The 23,911-nt window shown below is 44.9% G+C and overlaps 1 protein-coding gene across 1 annotated transcript in view; it reads right to left on the reverse strand.

Annotated features, from left to right (window-relative positions):
- EXOC4 (exocyst complex component 4) overlaps positions 1-23,911 on the reverse strand; it is a 358,562-nt gene that overhangs the window by 23,421 nt on the left and 311,230 nt on the right. The window contains exons 15-17 of the mRNA XM_060687047.2: positions 13,163-13,301; positions 8,954-9,132; positions 6,585-6,744 (exon numbers count right to left, since the gene is read on the reverse strand). Coding sequence (XP_060543030.1) covers positions 6,585-6,744; positions 8,954-9,132; positions 13,163-13,301 — 478 coding nt within the window. The remainder of the gene's footprint in view (positions 1-6,584; positions 6,745-8,953; positions 9,133-13,162; positions 13,302-23,911) is intronic.

Below are 23,911 nucleotides of genomic sequence, written 5' to 3' on the forward strand. Positions count from 1 at the left end.
CATAGGAGACTATTTAGGGAGCCAAGTTCTTAATTGCCAATGAAATAATACCCGTTTTTCTTTTTTTTTTGTCGGGAACATAAAGCAGAATCCAAGCCGACCTCATTAGAACAAGGCTTAAGCTTGTCGGGCCTTTCAGCCTCCGATGGGCTTAGCATATTTCAACGATTGTTCTTTTTTTCCCCTTTTTTTATACGAAGCCAGCCTGAATATTGAGGTCCTCAACGGAGCTGGCAGCTCAGGTCCTTCTGCGATCAAAAGTGATCACAGAATAACAAGAGTCGGAAGGGAGCTTGGAGGTCTTCTAGTCCAACCTCCTGCTCGAGCAGGAGACCGTCTGTTCTACCCCAGCTACGGACCCCAAAGAACGCGGCGCACACAAAGTCCGTACAAACTGTAGTTGACTAATGAAGGACTACTAATGAGCTTTCTTAGTAGTTGTTCGAACACAAGTACAGTTTAAATCAGTCTTTTCTGAACGAGGGCTGTTAATTTAACTTTGTGAACAGCCGACAAGAATCCAAAGAATAATAACTCAATTCTGAGGCACAGTCTTTCAGATAACCGTCATCTTACTGTGGCTGGCAGAATGCCCAGAAGCAATTTGCAGGAAAACTGACAAGAGAGAAACAAGAGCCGAATCAAACGTTTCTGGAATCAAGACGCGAAAGAATGTGAACGAAGTTGTTTCCTGCAAATTGCATCAGTTGTCATCCTTCCTTAAATAGGCTAGGGGAGTGGCCAATGAGCCCCAAGCCTTACTCTCGAGGAGACCTCCTCCTGAGGAGCCACTCCTGCCTTTTGGCAGCTCTGCGCGCCCGTGCATCGAGAAGAGGCTCCTCCTCTTCTTCCTCTTCACTTATGGGAGCTTCTGAAGGCCCTGGTTGAATCCCCGCCTCTGGCACAGCATCTTCTCCAGCCTCCTCACTGTCCGACTTGAGTGCCAGCTGCACAGGCTGCTGGCGCAGCACCACACCAGCCTCCTCGCTGTCGGAATCAGCTACTAGCTGCACGGGCCACAACACCCTCTACCATCCCGGATAAATGGCTGTCCAATCTCTTCTTGAAAACCTCCCGTGTTGGAGCACCCATAATTTCTAGTGGCGAGCTGTTCCACTGGTTAATTGTTCTCAACTGTCAGGAAATTTCTCCTTAATTCTCGGTTGTTTCTTTCCTGACATAGAAGATCTGGCTGTTTTTCCTGGTTTTTGAACTTTTATCTGAAGGATGCTTGCCTAATGCTAATATTCTTTGAGTACCAAGAGGAAACATCCTTATCGGACCAGGATTTCAGCATTATTCAACTACAGGATAATAGCTTTATGGCTAGTCCTCAACTTACAACAGTTCATTTAGTGACCGTTCAAAGTTACAACGGCATTGGAAAAAGTGATTTATGACCGTTTTTCACACTTATGACCGTTGCAGCATCCCCGTGGTCGCCCATGATCAAAATTCAGACACCTGGCAAACTGACTCATATTTATGACCGTTGCTGTGTCCCAGGGTCATGTGATCCCCTTTTACAATCTTCCAACAAGCACTCTCAATGGGGAACTCAGATTCGCTTAACGACCATGTTTCTATCTTAACAACCGCAGTGATTCACTTAAGAACTCTGAGAAGAAAGGTCATAAAAGGAGGCAAAACTCACTCAACCACCATCTCGCTTAGCGACAGAAATTTGGGGCTCCACTGTGGTCGTAAGTCGAGGAGTACCTGTTTTTGGTTCTCTTTTATGAGTTGAAAGACTGCTCTTACCTAAAAAACGCAGCCCATATTGCAACTTTGAAACTGGGTCTTAAGACTTATTTTCGGGGCATGTCGTATCTTCGAATGGTCACTAAAGGACCGGTCATAAATCAAGGACTACCTGTACAGCCCTCCCTCCCGCTTTCTTTCTCTCACAGCAACCATGTGAGGTAGGCCAGACATAGGAACAGCCCGAAAATCATCTGCAAAGCTTCCAAAAGCTTTATTTATATTTGTGTATTTTGGAGGTTTGATGGCTAATAACGCCACTTTTTTTTTAGGTGTTTCAAGATAATCCTATTCCACTGCTGGAATGGCCTGGGAATAGCCCAGATCTTTACCCAGTTGAAAATCTACGGAGCTGATGAAAGAAACTGGTTAGTCAGAAGCAACCCAGCAATAAAACCCAGTTAATAGAAGCCATCATTCAATCTTGGTTTCACATTAGAACAGCTGCAGAACTCAAAGACTTGGTTCACTCCATGGGAAGACGTTGTAAGGCCGTCATTCATGCTAAAGGTGAACCAGCTAAGTATTAACTGACATGGTGATGCTTTTTGTATATCTCGTTTTTTTCTATGATGATCATTTTTGTATATCTCGGTTTCTCTACGTGTTTCTCTTTTCCTCTTTATACTGTAACTGCTATTCTAATAGCAAACCCTCCATAAAAGTTATTGCATTACATCCTTGATTAAATTAACTTTCCATTGATATATCATTTTATGGTACTACTCGGAAAAAAAGTGGTGTTATTAGCTAGTTTTAGAAAATACACTTTTCCCAAAAGGTTTCCATAATTGGCCAATAATATATTAGCCATGTTTTCTGAGATAACCACCATTGTTGGACCTGAGAGAAGCCAATTTTTTCTCAGTAACATTATGATGGGTGGACTTCAATTCCCAGAATTCCCCAGCCAGCCTTGCTGGATGGGAATTGAAGTCACCCATCTTAAAGTTACTCATGTTAGAAAACCTATACTAACCTATGAAGATGATTTATACATCACAATATCGGGGTTTACAAAGCACCTTAAATTAGTACCAAATAAAGCTCATTATAGGCCTTTTTGGGGGGACTTGTCCACAATTTTGCCAATTTTGTTAACGTTTGTGCAGTTTTCGTGTTAGAAGATGGGGCCGAGTGCTGGCAAAATTGGCAGAATGAAACAACTCTGTGTTCAGGATGAAAATAAGAGCTGGCCCTTCCGGTCTTACTCATCTTACATATTTGGGACTAACTGAAATACGCAATTTCACTATGAACTCCATGGAGAAATAAAACCACAATGAAATTAAGAAGTCTCTGGCTCTTGCTTGGCGTGGCCACTAGATGGCAGCCTTGCATTGCCAAAGCGCCACTGTCTGTTGTATCGTGGTACTGTCAAGACAGCAAAATTGGTTCAGTTTTGTTAAAATTAGAGGATGGATAATTCTATCTATCTATCCATCCATCCATCTCTATCTTTTTTCATTGTCAACTATGCTTTAAAAATAAAAAAAAAAGCTTAAGTCCCAAAATAAAGTAAGAAAAAAAAAAAGAATTTTTTTAAAAAAGCCACATTGGAAGTTTGCAGAGCATAAATCCATCATAAAATAAAACAAAATATATTTATTTTTTTTTACTTTTGTTTATACTTTGCTTTTGCATTTGTTTTGTTCATCAGCTATGTGTGTGTGTGTGTGTTTTAAAGGGTTCGGTGTTCCCCCATTAACCTTTTATTAAAATAAAAGTTTAATTTTTTTTTAAAAAAAAGATTAAAAAAAAAAAACATTCGGACAATGGCCAAAGATCTCAAAAGACAGGGCATGAGGAAGAGGAGATGCCAACGTAAAGAGACAACCAGCTTAGCCCATCTGGGTGCAGTGGTGCCCTAACTTTGCTTTTAAAAATGTTTTAATTCGCACCGTTTGGAAATGTTAAAACTGTTTTCCTCTTTATCTTTCAATGATCCGTAAGCCTCCCGCCATACTGGCTAGGTGGCTCAGTGGCTAAGACACTGAGCTTGTCGATCAGAAAGGTTGGCAGTTCGGCGGTTCGAATCCCTAGTAGCGTGAGCAGGGGGTTGGACTAGATGACCTCCAAGGTCCCTTCCAACTCTGTTACTGTCTCTTTACTGGGGAGATGGGTGGCATATAAATTTAATAAATGAATATATACATATATAAACTTTGTCTGGCGGCTTCAGCGTTGCCAACCTCTCCTTCTGTTTCGAGCTGGGATCGGTGTGCCAGTTGCCATTGACACATCTCCAGTGTGTCGGTGGCTGCCAAAAAACCCTGGCTTAATTTAGTTAACAATTCAAGGGGGAAGGGATGGGGGAAGACAGGAAGGAAAAAAAAAATCAGGAAATGATCGAATTTGAGGACGCCATCCCGAGGAGATTTGGCCACGGAGGTCCCTGTGCTGCATTGCGGTCGTGCAATTTCCCCGCGTTGTGGATGTTGGCATGACTGGGCCTGAGTCGATAACAAGATTATTTATTCCCTGTATGGGGGTTCCAATAATTGAAGATGTGAGTGGGCTCTGTTCTTCACCCATCTAATTTGGGGAGGGGGGGAGGAAGAAGGGAGAAAGGGGAGGGATGCAGGATTATGGGGGTATATCTTTCTCGGTATACGGGGCGTAGGGGGTGCAACGGAGCACAAAAGCTTTTATTCTTTTTGCGGGGTGCAGATGGATTTGGGTCCCTAACCGAACACATATAAAACATATATAAGAGCCTTGGTAGTACAGTGGTCTAAAGCACCCTGTTATTAAGACCAGCTGCCTGCAATTACTGCTAGTTCGAATCTCGCCAGGCTCAAGGTTGACTCAGCCTTCCATCCTTTCTAAGGTAGGTAAATTGAGGACCCAGATTGTGGGGGCAATAAACTGACTTTGTATAAATATACAAAAAGGATGAAGGCTATTGCTTAGCGCACTGTAAGCCGCCCTGAGTCTCCGGAGAAGGGCGGCATATAAATCAAATTAAAAAACAAAACAAAACAAAAAACCCTTCTTCAAATATCCTGATGAATATTTCATTCCTTCGGCTGTCCACTCCTAAAATAACTAATGTCAAGATTAAAGAGACCATCAGCCGGAAAGGAGAAAAGGCGCATCGTGTATCTGTTTGCAAAATCAATGCAAATCTTAACGCCGGCTTCCATTAACCCCGCTGCCAATCCTTGCTCCGTGCCAAATGACTCCGGAATTAGGTTGGGATAAATTGTCTAAGCCGAGTTTTGACCCCCACCCCCACCGGGGTAGGATTTGCAACATTAAGCAACCCCCTGTTTGCTGGTTAGGGAAGGGGGGGGTGTCTCCTCAATCAGCATCGGCCGGAGAAAAGAGCATCCTGGTGGCATGCAAGCTATCGCTTCCTATTCGACCAGCCGGATGGCTCAAGCAAGTGAGCCAAGTTGGCAGCTAAGAGAGCCAATCACCAGGAGATGGTGAGTTCTAGTTCCACCTTAGGCATGAAAGCTGGCTAGGTGACATGGGCCAATCACCAGGGGAAGGTGAGTTCTAGTCCTGCCTTAGGCATGAAAGCTGGCTAGGTGACATTGGGCCAATCACCAGAAGATGGTGAGTTCTAGTTCCGCCTTAGGCATGAAAGCTGGCTAGGTGACATGGGCCAATCACCAGGAGATAGTGAGTTCTAGTTCCACCTTAGGCATGAAAGCTGGCTAGGTGACATGGGCCAATCACCAGGGGAAGGTGAGTTCTAGTCCCGCTTTAGGCATGAAAGCTGGCTAGGTGACATGGGCCAATCACCAGAAGATGGTGAGTTCTAGTTCCGCCTTAGGCATGAAAGCTGGCTAGGTGACATGGGCCAATCACCAGGAGATGGTGAGTTCTAGTTCCACCTTAGGCATGAAAGCTGGCTAGGTGACATTGGGCCAATCACCAGGAGATGGTGAGTTCTAGTCCCGCTTTAGGCATGAAAGCTGGCTAGGTGACATGGGCCAATCACCAGGGGAAGGTGAGTTCTAGTCCTGCCTTAGGCATGAAAGCTGGCTAGGTGACATTGGGCCAATCACCAGAAGATGGTGAGTTCTAGTTCCGCCTTAGGCATGAAAGCTGGCTAGGTGACATGGGCCAATCACCAGGAGATGGTGAGTTCTAGTTCCACCTTAGGCATGAAAGCTGGCTAGGTGACATTGGGCCAATCACCAGGAGATGGTGAGTTCTAGTCCCGCTTTAGGCATGAAAGCTGGCTAGGTGACATGGGCCAATCACCAGGGGAAGGTGAGTTCTAGTCCTGCCTTAGGCATGAAAGCTGGCTAGGTGACATGGGCCAATCACCAGGAGAAAGTGAGTTCTAGTCCCGCCTTAGGCATGAAAGCTGGCTAGGTGACATTGGGCCAATCACCAGGAGATGGTGAGTTCTAGTCTCGTCTTAGGCACAAAAGCAAGCTGGGTGACTTTGAGCCAATCACCAGGAGACGTTGAGTTCTAGTCCCGCCTTAGATATGAAAGTCATTTGGGTGCCTTTGGGCCAATCACTAGGAGCCAGTGAGTTCTAGCCCTCCCTGGGAAATCCGGGCACTTGGCAAATGGCATGTATTTACAACAGGTCATCTAATCTCCGTTTGTAATCTTCCCTGTTGGTTCCTGACAAGCAAAGTCAACGGGGAAGCCAGATTCGCTTAACGATTCACTTAACAGCGGCAGTGATTTGTTTAACAACTGTGGCCAAAATGGTCGTAAAATGGGGCAAAACTCAACCGTGTCGCTTAGACATGGAGATTTTGGGGCTCAACTGAGATCGTACGTCTAGCACTATCCTTACTCCACCCAGATGTCTGCCCCAAAGCCCCCAACCCACTCTCCTTCCTTCCCACCTTGCAAAGTCCAGATCAGCCTCTCGGGACATGGTGATGTTGGTCAGGTTCTGCTGAAGGATGAAGATGTTCCGGCACATCTTCTTAATGCCGGACTCACTGATGCGCTTGAAGTACTGAGCCCCGTTGATGAGAATGCAGGAGATCAAATGACCCAAACCTGGAGGAGCGAGAGAGAAATTTCAAGTCAGGAGGAGAAAGAAATGTTGCAGTTCCATCTTTGTCGTTTCATGAGCCCGTAATCCCTTGCGGAGTGGAGTTGGGGCAGCTGAATGGAGCTAGCGGAGTGTTTTACTGGCCGGATGCCTTTCCTGTTGCCAATGCAGAGTTTTTTTTCAGCCAGATATATTCTCATGGTGCCCAGAGAGAGAAATATCTGCCTCTACCTAGGATCGAACTCACAGACTCCTGCTTGTGAGGCGAGAGCTCCACCTCTAGGCCATCCCACCACTCAAATGTTGCAGTTCTATAAAACTCTTACATTATGATACGGGTAATCCTCGACTTACAACCATTCGTTTAGCGACTGTTTGAAACTACAATGGCCCTGAAAACAGCGACTTATGGCCACTCCTCGCCCTTATGACCATCGCAGCATCCCCACGGTGATCAGTACAGGCGGTCATGAACGTATGACCACAATAGATCGCAAAATTTGACAGTTGCATTGTCCCAAGGTCGTGTGATTTGCGGCCTTCTGGCGGAGCCAAGCTGATGGGGGGGGGGAGCCAAATCCACTTAACAACTGGGTTACTAACTTAACCCCTGCAGCGATTCGCTTAACAACTGTGGTAAGATAGGTTGTAAAAACGGGACAAAACTCACTTAATTAAGGTCTCGCTTTTAGCAACAGAAATGTGGGGGCTCAATTGCGGTTGTAAGTCGGGGACTACCTGTACACTCAAAGGACAGAATTGATGTACCACTAAGCTCTTTTTCTATTGTCATTTTTCACCGTTTCCGTGAAGAGAAAGCCAGGCTGGCGATGTTCTGACCTCGGCTCCCTTAACAAGCAGGAGGCAGGAATTACTGGCAAAACCTCTTTTATTTACACGACTGTGAATTACGTTTATTCACAGTCAGCAAGGTTTGTCCAAACAGTTTTTCAAAGGAATATTTCTCAACACGCCTTATCTCGCTTGGCAAGCTGCCACGTAAATTTGTTTCCAACCACAGTACAAGGCAAAACTTGGAACAGAGTCACAGAATGAACTAATTGTTTCCTGCAAAAGCCCCCTCCCTGTTCGCTCCTCTTTTGTTTCCTATGGGAGGGGCCAATCACCTCCAAGGTGTGGCCTTACTCCTGAGTCGACCCTGCTTTCTTTTTTTTTTTTAATTGAAAAAGTTTTTCAAATACAGATTTTTCCCCCTTTCCCCCCCCTCCTCCCTAACCCCCCCTCCCCCTCCCCTCCCCCTGTGACTTCTTCATAATAAAACCCAAATTCATAACAGATTATGTAATACTTTACCATCCACATACTCCATCCCTATATGCTGACCCTTTCTTTTTAATAAAATTATCATATCCCCCTTATACTATACTATACTATACATTTCAAAGTGACATTCTATTATAACATTGTCTAATAACTCCTAATTTAACATAATAATATTATACCTCCCAATTTAGCGATTTCTGTTCACAATCTACCCTTTTACTACCCCCCGCACGTACATCTCTTAAATCAAATCTTTTATGTATATTAATATAACATTTCAAAACAACCTTCCAGCATAAAACTATATAATAAATCCTAATTTAACATTTATTCAGTTCAGCTACCCATTTCCTTCCCCCCCATCGTTAAATCTCTTAACTCAAATCTTTTACATATATTCACATCTAAACATAATATCCCTTTTCTTTAAACTAAACAATCAATAACCTAACCTGTCTCCACCCACTTTCCTACAAGACTACCATACTTAATAATTCTTAATATCTTTATTCTTCTGCCCACACCACTAGAAAAATATTCCCTTATATAAATAAAATCCTAAAAAAAAAAAATTTTTTTTAGCTTGTGATCCATATAATATCTTCTGTAATGTCTTTCAGCTGGATAATAAACTCCAACACCCATATTGGGGTAACATCGCATCCTGCTTTCTTAATTGTTCTTGTCTTCTGGCAGCTCTGTGCATGCGCACACTGGGAACGAGCTCCAGCTGTTCCTCTGCCTTATTGCTGTCTATCTCCCTCTCTGCCTCCGACACAGAGCCCTCGTCCGAGCTTTCCACAGCCCCCAGGACTGGCCCAAGTTCCTCACCAACCTCCCCACTGTCCGACTCTGCTGCCAGCTCCACTGGCCACCAGCGGGCCACAACAGGCGACCTTGCCCACTTCAGCTCCTTGGCAAGCAACCCACCTTCAAAGATGTATTGGAACTTGTGCTGCTGCAAGCTGGCATTCATGGCTTCTTCCACGGCGCTGATGTCCTTGTTGAGCCGTACCACCAGCGGGTCGTAATCCATGCTCTCCACGTTGGCCACAATGGCATAGTTGCCCTGCTTCGCCAAAGGGATCAGGTAGTGGAAGCAATGGACCCTGTGAACGAGAAGGCTCTTCAAACCAGGTTTGTTGTGAGAAGCCAGGATTACGAGAGCTCCAAGGCCGGGGGGGGGAACTCAGGTTTCATGGGTAGGTCTCCCTCCCCTTTCAGGCAGAAGGAAGCCGAAGCAATGTGGAAAGTCCATAAGGCTAAGGGAGCTTTGCGTGGCATCGAACGAGTGCCATGCTTGAACCAGAGGGATGGCATGAGATAACTTGACATGGCCAACTCTCCGTGGACAACTTGCCACAGGACAAATCACCGCAGGCCAATTCAACAAATACAAACGTTAAATTTATTTCAACAGAACTAATAATAATAAAAGAAAGAAAGAAAGAAAGACAACCCAGAAATACAAGAGTTGCAATAATTTCGACAGAAACACAGCCACCGATAATAAAAGGAACTGAACGAAACGATTGATACAATGTTCAATTGACCCATGGCGAGGTATCCTGTAGCGAGTGGGCTGAGGTGAGTTGTCATAGACACCCCCCCCCCTCAACTAGCAAACTGTGAGCATCCTAGACCAAGCCAAGTCTAAAAATGCCAGCAAATTCCTGGGATTGTGGCATTTGGACGAATCAGCCATCAACAGGCACATAGAGACCAATAACGTCTACACACCATTCAAAAGAGACAATCAAAAAGCCCAAAAGGTAACAAAAACACCAAAAACACCTCCTTACCAGTAATCAACGCCCAGACAAGAGATTTAACACCAAGATTAACACTAGATCAGCAATTAAAAAATAAACAATACCCCAATCAAGGAATTACCAACACAGACAAACAGTAAACAGCAGCCTAATCAAGGAATCGCCATGAACACCCCCACCAATACCGATAGGGAAAGCCACCAGCATATAAAAATATGAGCTAACCTCACTCCCTTCTAGCACTGATGATATTTCCTCCTCCTCCTCCTCCTCCTCGGAAAATTAAGAGGTGCGCCCAAATATTCTGTAAAAGGTGTTATCCCTGGGAAGGAAAGGTACATCAAGACTTCTGGAACTGAGATTTTTCTAATTCACACCAAGTTGCTCCAACTGTCCAGTTTGCTATAATACTGCTTACTGGTAGTCCTCGACTTACGACTGTAACTGAGACCTACACATACAGTTCAATGGTGGGTTGCTACCGGTTTTACTACCGGTTTGCTAATAGCGCGCTTCGTGCGCTTGCTTTGTGCTTCGCGCGCGTGTGTGTGTGCCAATTTTGCACATTTTGCAAAAACTTTCCACTTCCGTGTTTCTACCGGGGAGAGCACAGCTGATTCAATCCACTCTGCCGCACTAATCAGCAGAGAAGATAAAGGTAAAAAAGGAGCCCGGGCGGGAGGAACCGGTTCGCTACCAGGGGATCGTTGGTGCTACCGGTTCGCCGAAATCGCTGTGTACCAGTACAAACCCACCATTGATAGGTGTATAACTATCATGGCGGTCATAAAACCGATTGCCATGTGACTGGATCCCATTCTCAGATGGTTCATTTTATTGCCCCTTCTGAGTCTCTGCTCCTTCGCGCCGAAATGTTTGTGTTAAACCTTCACTCTACTCCGGTGTTAAGGTTTTCCAAAAACAGTGCCGATTTCACAGCAGGAAGTCTGATTTTGCACAGTGTGTCTTGGAAGCCATTATATGTGAACTGTGGCCACTCTGAGGTCTTTCATTTAAGAAAACTGACCGATCAAGGGGACAGTCCAGAAACAGAAATGACAGCTTTATGATTTTCTGTTTGAAGTTCATACAGAATGACAGTAAAAACTGCAACGCTACTAACCCTCATAATGTCTCTGATAACTTCATGGGTTTCTAGATTTCTCGAGAGCAAGACAGATGCTCCCACTACATGGAACAAACAGACTGAAGACTAGCAGAGCGCATCCATGAACACCAATTAGCAGTCAGAAGACATGATGAAAACTGCTTAATTGCACAACACATGGACAGACTTCGCCACAGTTTCAACTGGGAAATGGTGAGCATCCTAGATTAAGCCAAGTCCCAAAACACTAGGGAATTTCTAGAAGCCTGGCGTCAATTGGCCATCAACAGGCACAAAGAGATAAACAATGTCTACACGCCATTTAAAAGAGACTATCAAAAAGCCCAAAAAGGAAACAAATGTCAGCGTCCCAGCACTGACATATATAAAGAGAGGAGAAGCGTGAACTTTTGCCTACTAAATCCCTTTGAAGATTCTGTCTCCTTGGAGATGGGAGAGGGGGGAGACATTCCTGTGATCTGACGAAGAAGAGAGCAGGAAAGTGACTTGGAAGATAGCCAATGAGAAGCAGAGAATTGGGGATCGGAAAGGGAGGGATTGGGGGGAAAAGGTCAGTACTGACCGCGAAAGAGCCAGGATCAGATCGCTGTGCTCAAATAAAGAGAAAATTTCCTTAAAGATCGGCAGTTTGGAAATTCATTTATTTTGAGATAGCATCGAAACCTGACAACAAAAAGACTAAACCTTCTTGCCAGCAATCAATAGCCATATGAGCATAGATCAACATCAAAATGAACAGTAGATCGACCAACAAGCCATAATCAACACCCCAATCAAGGAATTACCAACTCAAGCAAACAATCCAACAATAAACAACAGCCTAATCAAGGAACCATCAAGATCACTCCCATCCAACACATGTATATAAAATGAAAGCAAACCCCACTTCTCTTCTAGCACTGATGATGTTATCTAGTTGGGTCATGAAACGTCTGCAAGAAAACCACCAAGCTCAGAGAGCATCCAGGACCTCACAGGTCAAGCCTGAACTACAAAAATACTCTTTTATTGGCGGAAGAGAGTTGAGAGCTCATCTAATCCAATGTTTCTTAACTTTGACAGCTTGAAGATGTGTGGACTTCAACTCCCAGAATTCCCCAGCCAGGATATTGGTATAGGGAAATATTTTGAGTTAAAAGTCTTCACATCTTGCCAACATTGAGAAACACTGGTCTAGAGTTTATCAAGGTGATAAACTGTGTGAATCAATAAATTTATGCCACACACACAACCTGATTACAAGTAAACTAATGTTCTCGGTTCATACAACATACGGACCCATCAACTGTCGGTTTTGTGCAAGTTGCAAAGGTCTCCTGAGCATTCTAGAAAGTTGAAAGTTAGCTAAGACTCCCATCAACCTGGTTAAGACTCCGGTGTCTGTGTTTTTAATTGCATCTCGCAAATCTTAAATCAAGATGAGGAGTGATTAAAATCTCACACAGCTGCCATCACCAGCTTGGAAAATCTCTGGCTCTTCCTCTCAGCCCTTCCTACTCTATCTGCACTACGGGGATAATTATACAGACCTACCTGACAGGGAGAACAGAAATAATGTATACGGAATGTTTTTACATGCTAATTTTCTGCGTAATTGCTCTATATGCTGCTTTATAAATTCCAAAGGCTTTTTCTTCCTGCAGGAGTCTGTGGATCTTGGGGGTGTTCAGAAATGCTTAGATTTAGACATACCTACCCAGCACAAAGCAAGAAACCCAGAGATGGTGAGTTATAGTTCTGCCTTAGGCATGAAAGCTGTGGGTGACTTTGGGCCCATTACCAGGAGATGGTGAGTTCTAGTTCCACTTTAGGCGTCAACACTGGCTGGGTGACTTTGGACCAATCACCAGGAGACTACGAATTCTAGTTCTGCCTTAGGCGTGAAAGCTATCGGCGACTTTGGGCCCATTACCAGGAGATGGTGAGTTCTAGTTCCACTTTAGGCATCAACACTGGCTGGGTGACTTTGGACCAATCACCAGGAGACTACGAATTCTAGTTCTGCCTTAGGCATGAAAGCTGGCTGGGTGACTTTGGGCCAATCACCAGGAGATGGTGAGTTCTAGTTCCCACTTTAGGCATGAAAGCCAGCTGGGTGGCTTTGGGCCAGTCCCTTCCTCTCAAGCCAATCCATCTCATGGGGTTGTTGCTCTGAGGAAGGAGGATTAAATATGATTGCCACTTGGGTTGTTTATAAAAAGTAAATGAACAAACAAACAAACGATATGCATGTCTCACCTGACTTCCAGGTGCAAAACCAGCAAGCAGGCGTCTGCCATCTCCTGGAAAGATCGAGCCAAATCTGTGAGGGTCTGCAGGATCTGTTCTGACACCGGGGGGAGATCGGTTTTGCCGTGAGCATCTTGGGCAGGAGAGGCTGGAGACCAAGAGAAAAGAGAAATCAGGGGGCTGCTGCTTCCATTGACAAACCAGCCACCGCTCTCTGCTACTTCAGATCACCTCCGCTGGGAGGTCCTGGGCGCTGAGCTGGGTGCTGCTTTCTTGCAGACGTTTCATGACCCAACTAGGTAACATCATCAGTGCTAGAAAGGAGTGGGATTGCAGGGAGGAGGAAGGGACTGTGGGGTCCTTTGGTGCTCTCTAAGATTGGTTGTTTTCTTGTAGACATTTCATGACCCAACTAGGTAAGATCATCAGTGCTAGAAGGAATGGGGTTTGTAGAGGAGGAGGAGGAGGAGGAGGAGGAGGAGGAGGAGGAGGAGGAGGGGGGGGGAGTATTGTGGGGTCCTTGCTATTCTCGGAGGCTTTCCGGTTGTTGTTGTTGTTGTTTTTAATTTGATTTATATGCCGCCCTTCTCCGGAGACTCAGGGCGGCTTACGGTGCGTTAAGCAATAGCCTTCATCCTTTTGTATATTTATACAAAGTCAGCTCATTGCCCCCACAAACTGGGTCCTCATTTCACCTACCTTAGAAAGGATGAAAGGCTGAGTCAACCTTGAGCCTGGCGAGATTCGAACTTACTTTAATTGCAGACAGCTGGTGTTAAATTACAGTGCCTTTGTCTGCACAGCTATCTTGCAGACGTCTCATGACCCAACTAGGTAACATCATCAATACCTCCCACTAGGTGGTCAGCGCTTCAAGTATTGGAAGACTGCTATCATGTCAGCCCTGGTCCTTCTTTTCTCTAGACTAGGTATACCCAGTTTCTGCAATTTTTATGTTTTAGCTCCTTTGAGAAAAAGTAGGGGAGGGGGAGAGAATAGAATAGAGCTGGAAGGGACCTTGGAGGTCTTCTAGTCCAACCCTTTGCCCTTTGCAGGAAACCCTACACCACTTCAGACAAATGGCTATCCAACCTCTTAAAAACTTCCAGTGTTGGAGCATTTACAACCTCTGGAGGCAAGGAGTTCCACTGGTTAATTGTTCTCACTGTCAGGAAATTTCCTCCTTAGTTCTAAGTTGCTTCTCTCTCTGATGACTTTCCATCCGTTGTTGTTGCTTCTTCTCCTGCCTTCTGGTCCTTTGGAGAATAGGCTGCCCCCCCCCTCTTCTTTGGGGCAGCCCCTTAGATGCGTGGGCTTCAGAATTCCTCAGCCATGTAACAAAAGGCCTGGCCCCTTCCACATAGATTCACACAACCCCAGCATGCAAACGCCCATAACAGCAATCCGGTTTTCAACAGATATTTCTTCCCCTTTTCAAAATCATATGCAGAAGCTTTTTCTGTTTTACCCCAGGCTGTTTTGGCTATTGACATTTTCTTTTCTTTTTCTTTTTTTTTTTGAGAGATTTGTTTGGTCCTTTCCTTTGCTGCTTTTAACTACCTGCTGAGCTCTGTTTCCTATTCAATTTATGGATTTTATTTCATTGTTAACCCACCCTAACAGGCCCAGCTGAACAGCCGCCTCCTAAAATTGAAGATAAATGGGGACGGCATCAGCAGAGCTTAAAACATGACTTTGTCGTTGTTGTTCCCAAGGTGAACTTAGAAAATTCAAGGTGATCGCACCTGGCTTAATTCACAGATGCATAAGCCATCTGTGTTTGCTCCTTATTACCCGGGAAGGCTGTTTACTCTTAGACATTATCTCCCCAAAGTCCATCTGGATTTGGACTCAGACTACAAATTAACAGAATTACATAAGTTGGAAGGGACCTTGGAGGTCTTCTAGTCCAACCCTCTGCTCAGGGAGGAAATCCTATACTATTTCGGAGAAATAGCCGTCCAATCTTTTCTTAAAAACTTCCAGTGTTGGAGCATTTACAACTTCTGGTGGCAAGTAGTTCCACCGGTTAATTGTTCTCACCAACAGGAAATTTCTCCTGAATTCTAGGTTGCTTCTCTCCTTGATGAGTTTCCATCCGTTGCTTCTTGTCCTGCCTTCGGGTGCTTTGGAGAATAGCTTGACTGCCTCTTCATTGTGGCAGCCCCTCAAATATTGGAAGACTGCTATCATGTCACCCAAGTCCTTCTCTTAGTTGTTGATCATGATGGTATTAACAGAATAACAGAGTTGGAAGGGGCCTTGGAGGTCTTCTAGTCCAACCCCCTGCTCAGGAGATACCATTCCAGACAAATGGTTGTCCAATCTCTTCTTGAAAACCTCCAGTGTTGGAGCACCCACAGCTTCTGGTGGCAAGCTGTTCCACAGGTTAATTGTCCTCACTGTTAGGAAGTTTCTCCTGGGTTCCAGATTGCTTCTCTCCTTGATGAGTTTCCATCCGTTGTTTCTTGTCAGTGGTTGAAGTATTGGAAGACTGCTATCGTGTCAGCCCTGGCTCTATTTTTCTCTAGACTAGGTATATTCAGTTTCTGCAATATTTATGTTTTAGCTCCTTTGAGAAAAAGGGGGAGGGAAAAAATAGAATAGAGCTGGAAGGGACCTTGGAGGTCTTCTAGTCCAACCCCCTGCTCAAGCAGGAGACTCTATACTATTTCAGACAAATGGCTGATATCTATTATCTATCTATCTATCTATCTATCTATCTATCTATCTATCTATCTATCTATCTATCTATCTACAATCTATCTATCATCTATCTATCATCTATCTATCTACAATCTATCTATCTATCTATCTATCTATCTATCTATCTATCTATCTATCTATCTATCTATCTATCTATCATCTATCTACCTATCTACAATCAATCAATCAATCAATCAATCAATCAATCAATCTATCATCTATCTATCATCTATCTATCTACAATCTATCTATCTACCTATCTACAATCAATCAATCAATCTATCTATCTATCTATCTATCTATCTATCTATCTATCTATCTATCTATCATCTATCTATCTATCTACAATCTATCTATCTACCTATCTACAATCAATCAATCAATCAATCAGTCAGTCAGTCAGTCAGTCAGTCAGTCAGTCAGTCTGTCTGTCTGTCTGTCTGTCTGTCTATCTATCTTCTTAAAAACTTCCAATGTTGGAGCACCCACAACTTCTGATGGCAAGTAGTTCCACCGGTTAATTGTTCTCACCATCAGGAAATTTCCCCTTAGTTCTAGGTTGCTTCTCTCCTTGATTAGTTTCCATTCGTTGGTTACTTGTAAGGGTGTCCACAGATGTGGTTTAAACAAGCCAAGATGGCAGCTGTGTCAATGCAAACCAAACTCCACCTATATTTTAATGGGTGACACATGTCGGCCATTCCTGGAATTTTTCTTTGCATGGCATGGACTGGAAATACAGGTAGTCCTTGACTTACAACCATTCGTTCAGTGACCGTTCAAAGTTACAACGGCCCTGAAAAAAGTGACTTACGACTGTTTTTCACACTTACGACGGTTGCAGCCTCCCCAGTTAGTTCAGGTTTCGAGTCGATTCTACACTACAGGTAGTCTTCGGCTTATGACCTGCTGCTTAGTGACCATTTGAAGTTACGACAGATTTCTCCAAAGTTCTGAGGGCACACACACAGTCACCTGACTAAATGAGTTAACCACCGTGTTACTAACTTAACAAGTGCAGTGGTTCGCTTAATAGCGGTGGAAAAGGTCGTAAAATGGGTCGAAACTCAGGTAACAGTGGTCTTGCTTAGCGACAGAAATGTTGGGCTCAACGATGGTCATAAATCAAGGACTTCCTTCCCCCCCCCCCCAAAAAAGTAGAGTGGGAGATGGGAAATCTATTCAGGTAAGTAATAAATAAAAATTTTTATTGTCATTGTACGTGTATACAGAGTATACCCACACAACGAAATTCACTTAACACCCAAAGACCAGGTCCAACACATATAACAATCCCCAAACACCCCCCTACCATAATTCCCCACCCCTAAAACCACCCAAACATCCTCACAACAGACCAAGTGATGCTGTCCAACAGCTCACTGATGGTGGCCCTTTAGTTCATTGTTGAGTGCAATGATAGCTCTGGGATAAAAACTATTCAGAAGACGTGTGGTCTGAGTTTTAATTGTCCTGTCTCTTCTGCCAGAAGGCAACGGTCCAAAAAGATTGTAAGCAGGATGGGAAGAGTCTCGGAGAATGTTATGCAACTTTCTCAAACAGTGAGATGCGAAGATGTCGTCCAGGGCTGGTAGCTGGAGCCCGATGAGATTCTGGGCAGTTTTAATGATTCTCTGTAGAGCTTTTTTTGTCCGCTACAGAGCTGCTCCCATATCATGCAAGAATGCCGTATGTCAGAACACTCTCCATGGTGCTGCGATAGTCGGACAGAAGTAGACGCTGAGATAGATTTATCTTCCTTAATGCTTAAGGTTAAGAAGAGGCTATGCTCCCTGGAGCTGCAGGTGAAAATTCAGGCTGGGATGGGGGCGTTTGGTCCCTTCGGCAAACACGGATGATTGAGCCAGGACACCGATTGTCATCGGCGATAAAGAGCTGGATGAACACTCTATTAAAATTATTTTTTTATTTTGTGCATTAATGTTCTTTCCGGGGTGCACGCAGGCCCTGGTTAATGAATTGTCTCATTAGAACTGCCTGGGGTGGGTGGGAGGGAAGGAGGGAGGGAGGGGGAGATTCTGGGCAGCCGCTGCCGGCAGCATAAATTTCATTAGGAAATTAGTCTTTTTTTTAAAAAAAAAGGCAGGAATTCTGGGATGGGGCAGAAGACGAAGGGTCCTGTTTTCAATTTGTTTCTGCTGTTGTGAAAGGGCAGTGAAAAAAGGGAAGATTGATGGCCAGGAAGAGGAAGGGGAGAAAAAGGGAGGGAGGGAGGGAGAAACGGAAGGAAGGAAAGAAGAAGGAAGGAAGGAAGAAGGAAGGAAGGAAAGAATGGGAAGGAAGGAAGGAGGAAAGAATGGGAAGGAAGGAAGGAAGGGAAGGAGGAAAGAATGGGAAGGAAGGAATAAGAGAGGGAGAGAGGATAAAGAGAGGAAGAAAGGAAGGAAGGAAGCGAGGGAGGGAGGGAGGGAGGAGAAGGGCAAGGTGGGAGGCAGGGAGGGAGGGAGGAGAAAGAAAGAGAGGGAGAGAGAAAGGGAGGAAGGAAAAAGAGAGAAAGGGAGGGAGGGGGAGACGAAGGAATTCAGGCCTCTTTTCCTCCCTGCCTCCAATATCTTTTATTAAAGTGCAACTTGGTTTCGAGCCAGATTTTAAACCAATTTAGTGTCTGCCTGACCCTCAAACGGCCATAGCAACACTTAGCTAATGTTAGTGTTTCGTGGCAGCCATAAATGTGGAATTTAAGGGCAGTTTTTTTATGTGTTCCCTCCATTCTCTCCTCCTCCACCTATTATAATTTTACACTCATAAATTTCACAGGCTTTGTCTTCTCCGGTGGGTTTTTGACGCCATGGAGAGCCTGCTAGAGCTAACCAAGAATTCTCATCTGCGGATAATAAATCTTCCAAGCCGACATTCCATTCTTCTGCCCTTTCTCATTCAGCTAAAAATCATAAACCCAATCCCCTGGAATACCAGGGCCAGTTTGGTTCAGGGGTCAAGGTGCAGACCTAGAGATCAGGAGACGGTGAGTTCTAGTCCTGCCTTAGGCATGAACCCTGGCTGGGTTGACCTTGGCCCAATCAACAACAGATGATGGGTTCTAATCTCGTCTTAGGCAGGAAAGCCAGCTGAGTGATTTTGGGCCAATCACCAGGAGATGGTGAGTTCTAGTTCTGCCTTAAATACGAAAGACAGCTGAATAATTATCAGCCAATCACCAGGAGACGGTGAATTCTAGTCCTGCCTTAAATATGAAAGACGGCTGAGTGATTATCAGCCAATCACCAGGAGACAGTGAGTTCTAGTCCTGCCTTAAATATGAAAGACGGCTGAGTGATTATCAGCCAATCACCAGGAGAAAGTGAATTCTAGTCCTGCCTTAAATATGAAAGCCAGCTGAGTGAAATCACCAGGAGACGGTGAATTCTAGTCCTGCCTTAAATATGAAAGACGATTGAGTGATTATCAGCCAATCACCAGGAGACGGTGAATTCTAGTCCTGCCTTAAATATGAAAGACGATTGAGTGATTATCAGCCAATCACCAGGAGACGGTGAATTCTAGTCCTGCCTTAAATATGAAAGCCAGCTGAGTGAAATCACCAGGAGACGGTGAATTCTAGTCCTGCCTTAAATATGAAAGACGATTGAGTGATTATCAGCCAATCACCAGGAGAAAGTGAATTCTAGTCCTGCCTTAAATATGAAAGCCAGCTGAGTGAAATCACCAGGAGACGGTGAATTCTAGTCCTGCCTTAAATATGAAAGACGATTGAGTGATTATCAGCCAATCACCAGGAGACGGTGAATTCTAGTCCTGCCTTAAATATGAAAGCCAGCTGAGTGAAATCACCAGGAGACGGTGAATTTTAGTCCTGCCTTAAATATGAAAGACGGTTGAGTGATTATCAGCTAATCACCAGCAGACAGTGAGTTCTAGTCCTGCCTTAAATACGAAAGACAGCTGAATGACTTTGGGTCAATAACCAGGAGATGGTGAGTTCTAGTCCTGCCTTAAATACAAAAGATAGCTGAGTGATTATCAGCCAATCACAGGGAGACAATGAGTTCTAGTCCTGCCTTAGGCATGAAACCTGTCAGAATATTCATGACTGGGAAGACATGGTAACAAGGTCAGCCAATGAATAGGCATAGCAACTAAGTCAGCCGATTGGGAGCTGAGAAAGACTGGAGCCAGGGCGTGTCTTAGTCTGCAGCTTCTGAGTCTGTGCAGAGAAACGAAACTGAAACCAGTGTGTGTTAAGCTTTGAGTTGTGGTGTGTGTGAACTTGTCTGCTGATCTGAGCTGAAATGAAACTGTGAATCTGCTGTCGGTATTGTAAACTTATTATTTATTTATTTATTTATTTAATTTGTATACCGCCCTTCTCCCAGAAGGGACTCAGGGCGGTGAACAGCCAAAATTAAAAATGCATAGAATACAAAAGTTAAGATAATTAAAAAGAATTAAATCATCGGCTTCTCAATTTAAAACCCCCAAGTCTATAAAATTAAAATCCCATTAAGACTTCATGTATTATTGTGAATATAAAGAAGTTAATGAATCCTGCTGCATCAGTTTCTCTGTGTGTGCTTCTGGATTTGATTTTTGCAAGAATCTCTGACAAAACCCGCCTGAGTGGGCCAATCGCCAGGAGACGGTGAGTTCGAGTCTTGCCTTAGGCATGAAAACCAGCAGGGAATTTTGGGCCAATCACCAGGAGAAGGTGGGATCTAGTCCTGCCTTGGACACGCAAGCTGGCTGGGTGACTCTGAGCCAATCACCAGGAGACGGTGAGTTCTAATCAGGAAGTTTCTCCTTAGTTCTCGATTGGCTCTTTTCTCAGTAAATTTTCCTTTATTATTTCTTGATCTGCCCTCATGTGCTTTGGAGAATGACCACCTCTTCTTTGTGGCAGCCCCTCAAAAATGGGGAGAACTTCTGTAATGTCCCCCCTGGTCCTTTTTTTCACTAGACTAGACAAACCCAGGGATGTGGTGGCTCAGTGGCTAAGACACTGAGCTTGTCGATCGAAAGGTCGGCAGTTCAGTGGTTCGAATCCTTAGTGCTGCGTAACGGGGTGAGCCAGGGCTCAAATCTACTTACCTTCCCTACCGGTTCGGAAGTGCACTCTCTGCATGCGCACACTCGCTCTGCTCGTGTCACATGTGATTTTGGACCCTTTGTGCATGCGCAGAGGGTCAAAAACAGGTTATTTCCTGTTAAAACCAGGAAGTAACGACATCCAGGTGGGTGGGCGGAGCTTTGCACTGTCGCCGCTACCTGTTTGCTGAATCACATGCAATCGCCGCTACCGGTTCGGCCAAACCAGTGTGAACCGGTAGCATTTCACCCCTGGGGTGAGCTCCCGGGCCTTGTCCCAGTTTCTGCCAACCTAGCAGTTCGAAAGCAGGTAAAAAATTACAAGGAGCCTTGGTGGAGCAGCGGACTAAAGTGCTGTTAAAGTAGCACTTAGCTGCCAGCTGCCTGCAATTACTGCGAGTTCAATTCTCACCAGGCTCAAGGTTGACTCAGCCTTCCATCCTTCCGAGGTAGGTAAAATGAGGACCCGGATTGTGGGGGCAATAAGCTGACTTTGTATAAAAAAGAACACCGCTTGGGGGGGGGGGGCGAAAGCCCTACTAAGCAGGTATATACAAAAGTATGAAGGCGCATTGTAAGCCGCCCTGAGTCTCCGGAGAAGGGCGGCATATAAATCAAAACAATAAATAAAGTAGAAAAAATAGGGACCACCTTTGGTGGGAAGGTAACAGCGTTCCATGCACCTTTGGCATTGAGACATGTCGGCAACTGTTGTGGCCCCGCCCTCTGAGCCTGTCCCATCGGAGGAAGAAAGCTCCGAGCATGAGGAAGAGGAGTCAGCCAGGCCTCCCTCTCCAGGCCCCTCCCCTCTGGCATTGTCTCAAGTGCCGGCCGAGGGAGAGGAGACAGCTGGTTCGGATCAGAGTGATGAAGAAACATCATTCCTGGACGCACGCCTCCGAAGGCGTGATAAACGTTTGCAGCACCTTAGGAGGCGTGCTAGGGATTAGAACTGAGTCACTGGACCACACCCCAGAGACTATATAATAGAGGGTGGTGGCCAGTGATCCTTGTGACGAACAAAGCAAACCTTAGATAGTCACTAAAGCCTCGTCCGGAACTGCTGAGAGAAAGATTTAAAGTGTCGGACATTTGGACTCTTGAGTATTTATCTTTCTGTTTTACTTTGAAAATAAAGTCACTTGGCAGACGGTGTGTCTATCGCTGCCAAGTGGGAGATAAGAACTGGGTGCGTTCCAAAGTGTTTCCTTAACCCTCGACTGGCTGTGTTGGTGTGTGTGTGGGTACGGGGACAGATCAGCAACATGACCACGGAGACGTCTTCGGACAGCGCTGGCTCTTGGGCTTTGAAATGGAGATGAGCACCGCCCCCTAGAGTCGGGAACGGCTAGCACAGATGTGCGAGGGGAACCTTTACCTTGAGACAAACCCAATTCCTGCAACCCTTCTTCCTATATTTTAGTCTCCAGCTCCTTTATCATCTTTGTGGCTTTCCTCTGCGCTCTTTCTAGAATATTTTTTAAAAAAATTCTGGTGACCAAAACTGGATGCAATAATCCAGAAGTACGATGGACCGAAGGATGGCTACCCCTTGATCACCGAGAAACCTTCACGCATCCCACCGCTTGGTGCTCCCTCTGAGTTCTTAGCTGTGCCAACAATTGTCACCTTTAATTGCTTGATAAAGCAGCAGCTGCTGTTTTCCCCCCACCCTAAGGCAGAACCTGCCTCATCCACTTATTGTACAAGGAAATCAGATGCCCTTCGCCTTCCGCTTCAACGGGGTGCATTCACATGTAACACAACCGAGAGATATTTTTTTTGGCTGGCTCAATCAAGCCAGCCCTCGTTTTCATTGGGTCTCCATATCCCATCAGATTGGGCATGCCTTTTTAGAATTGGAGAGAAAAGTTTTCAATAGCAATCTGCCCCCCCCCCCAAAAGTTACCTGCAGATAATAACACTGCTAGAGACCAATTCTCTGGATGGATGGTTATCTACGAGACCGCCTGCTGCCATCAGTAGCCTCCCACCGGCCAGTACGCTCTCACAGAGAGGGGCTTCTCCAGGTGCCGTCGGTCAAACAATGTCGACTGGCGGTCCCCAGGGGGAGAGCCTTCTCTGTGGGGGCATCTACTATCTGGAATGAGCTCCCCCCGGAGATACGGAGGATCCCGGATCTACGCACCTTCCGCCGTGCTCTTAAAATCTTTTTATTCCATCAGGCTGGCCTGGCCTAACTGTTTCCCTTTTTTCCCTTTTAAAATACAAATTTTAATTGGTTTTAATTTATTGGGGTGTTTTAAATCTGTCTTCAGCCAAATTGTTTAATTCAGTTTTATTCTGTTTTTAAAATTTGTATTTATGTGTTTTTACCTTGTGGCTGTTCACCGCCCTGAGTCCTTCGGGAGTAGGGTGGTATACAAATTAAATAAAACAAACATAAGATGATAGATAGATAGAAAGATAAGATAAGATAAGATAAGATAAGATAAGATAAGATAAGATAAGATAGAGTTAGTGATAGAGTTAGTTAGTTAGTTAGTTAGAGATAGAAAGAAAGAAAGAAAGAAAGAAAGAAAGAAAGAAAGAAAGAAAGAAAGAAAGAAAAAGATAGATATAGTTAGTTAATTAGTGATAGAGAGAAAGAGAGAGAGGGAGGGAGAGATGCAGGCAGGCAGACAGGGATGGATGATTGGATGGATGGATATGGATCAGTGGTGGGTTCCTCCCGGTTCAGCCGAGCCGGTAGCCGTGACGATATGACGTCACCGAACCGGTTCTTTTTGTTCGGGAGCTGGGTCCTCCTGCCCCCCCGCGTTATTCTTACCTTTTATTTGGCCCCGCCCCCAATCTATTTGCTGCCTCCCGAGTCCCAGCTGATAGGCTAGAAGGAAAAACCCTGTTTGCCGTGGGGCTTCAAAGGGCCGCCCTACAGCTGATCAGTGTTAAAAGGCAGTGTGGTGGTAGACCAGTGCGCTCGGAAAACAAATGTGTAGACTGGTGCCTCCAAAAACAAATGAGTAG

The sequence above is a fragment of the Pantherophis guttatus genome, chromosome 7 (genome assembly GCF_059756535.1).
Source record: "Pantherophis guttatus breed Tessera chromosome 7, ASM5975653v1, whole genome shotgun sequence".
In the NCBI taxonomy this organism is placed as follows: domain Eukaryota; kingdom Metazoa; phylum Chordata; class Lepidosauria; order Squamata; family Colubridae; genus Pantherophis; species Pantherophis guttatus.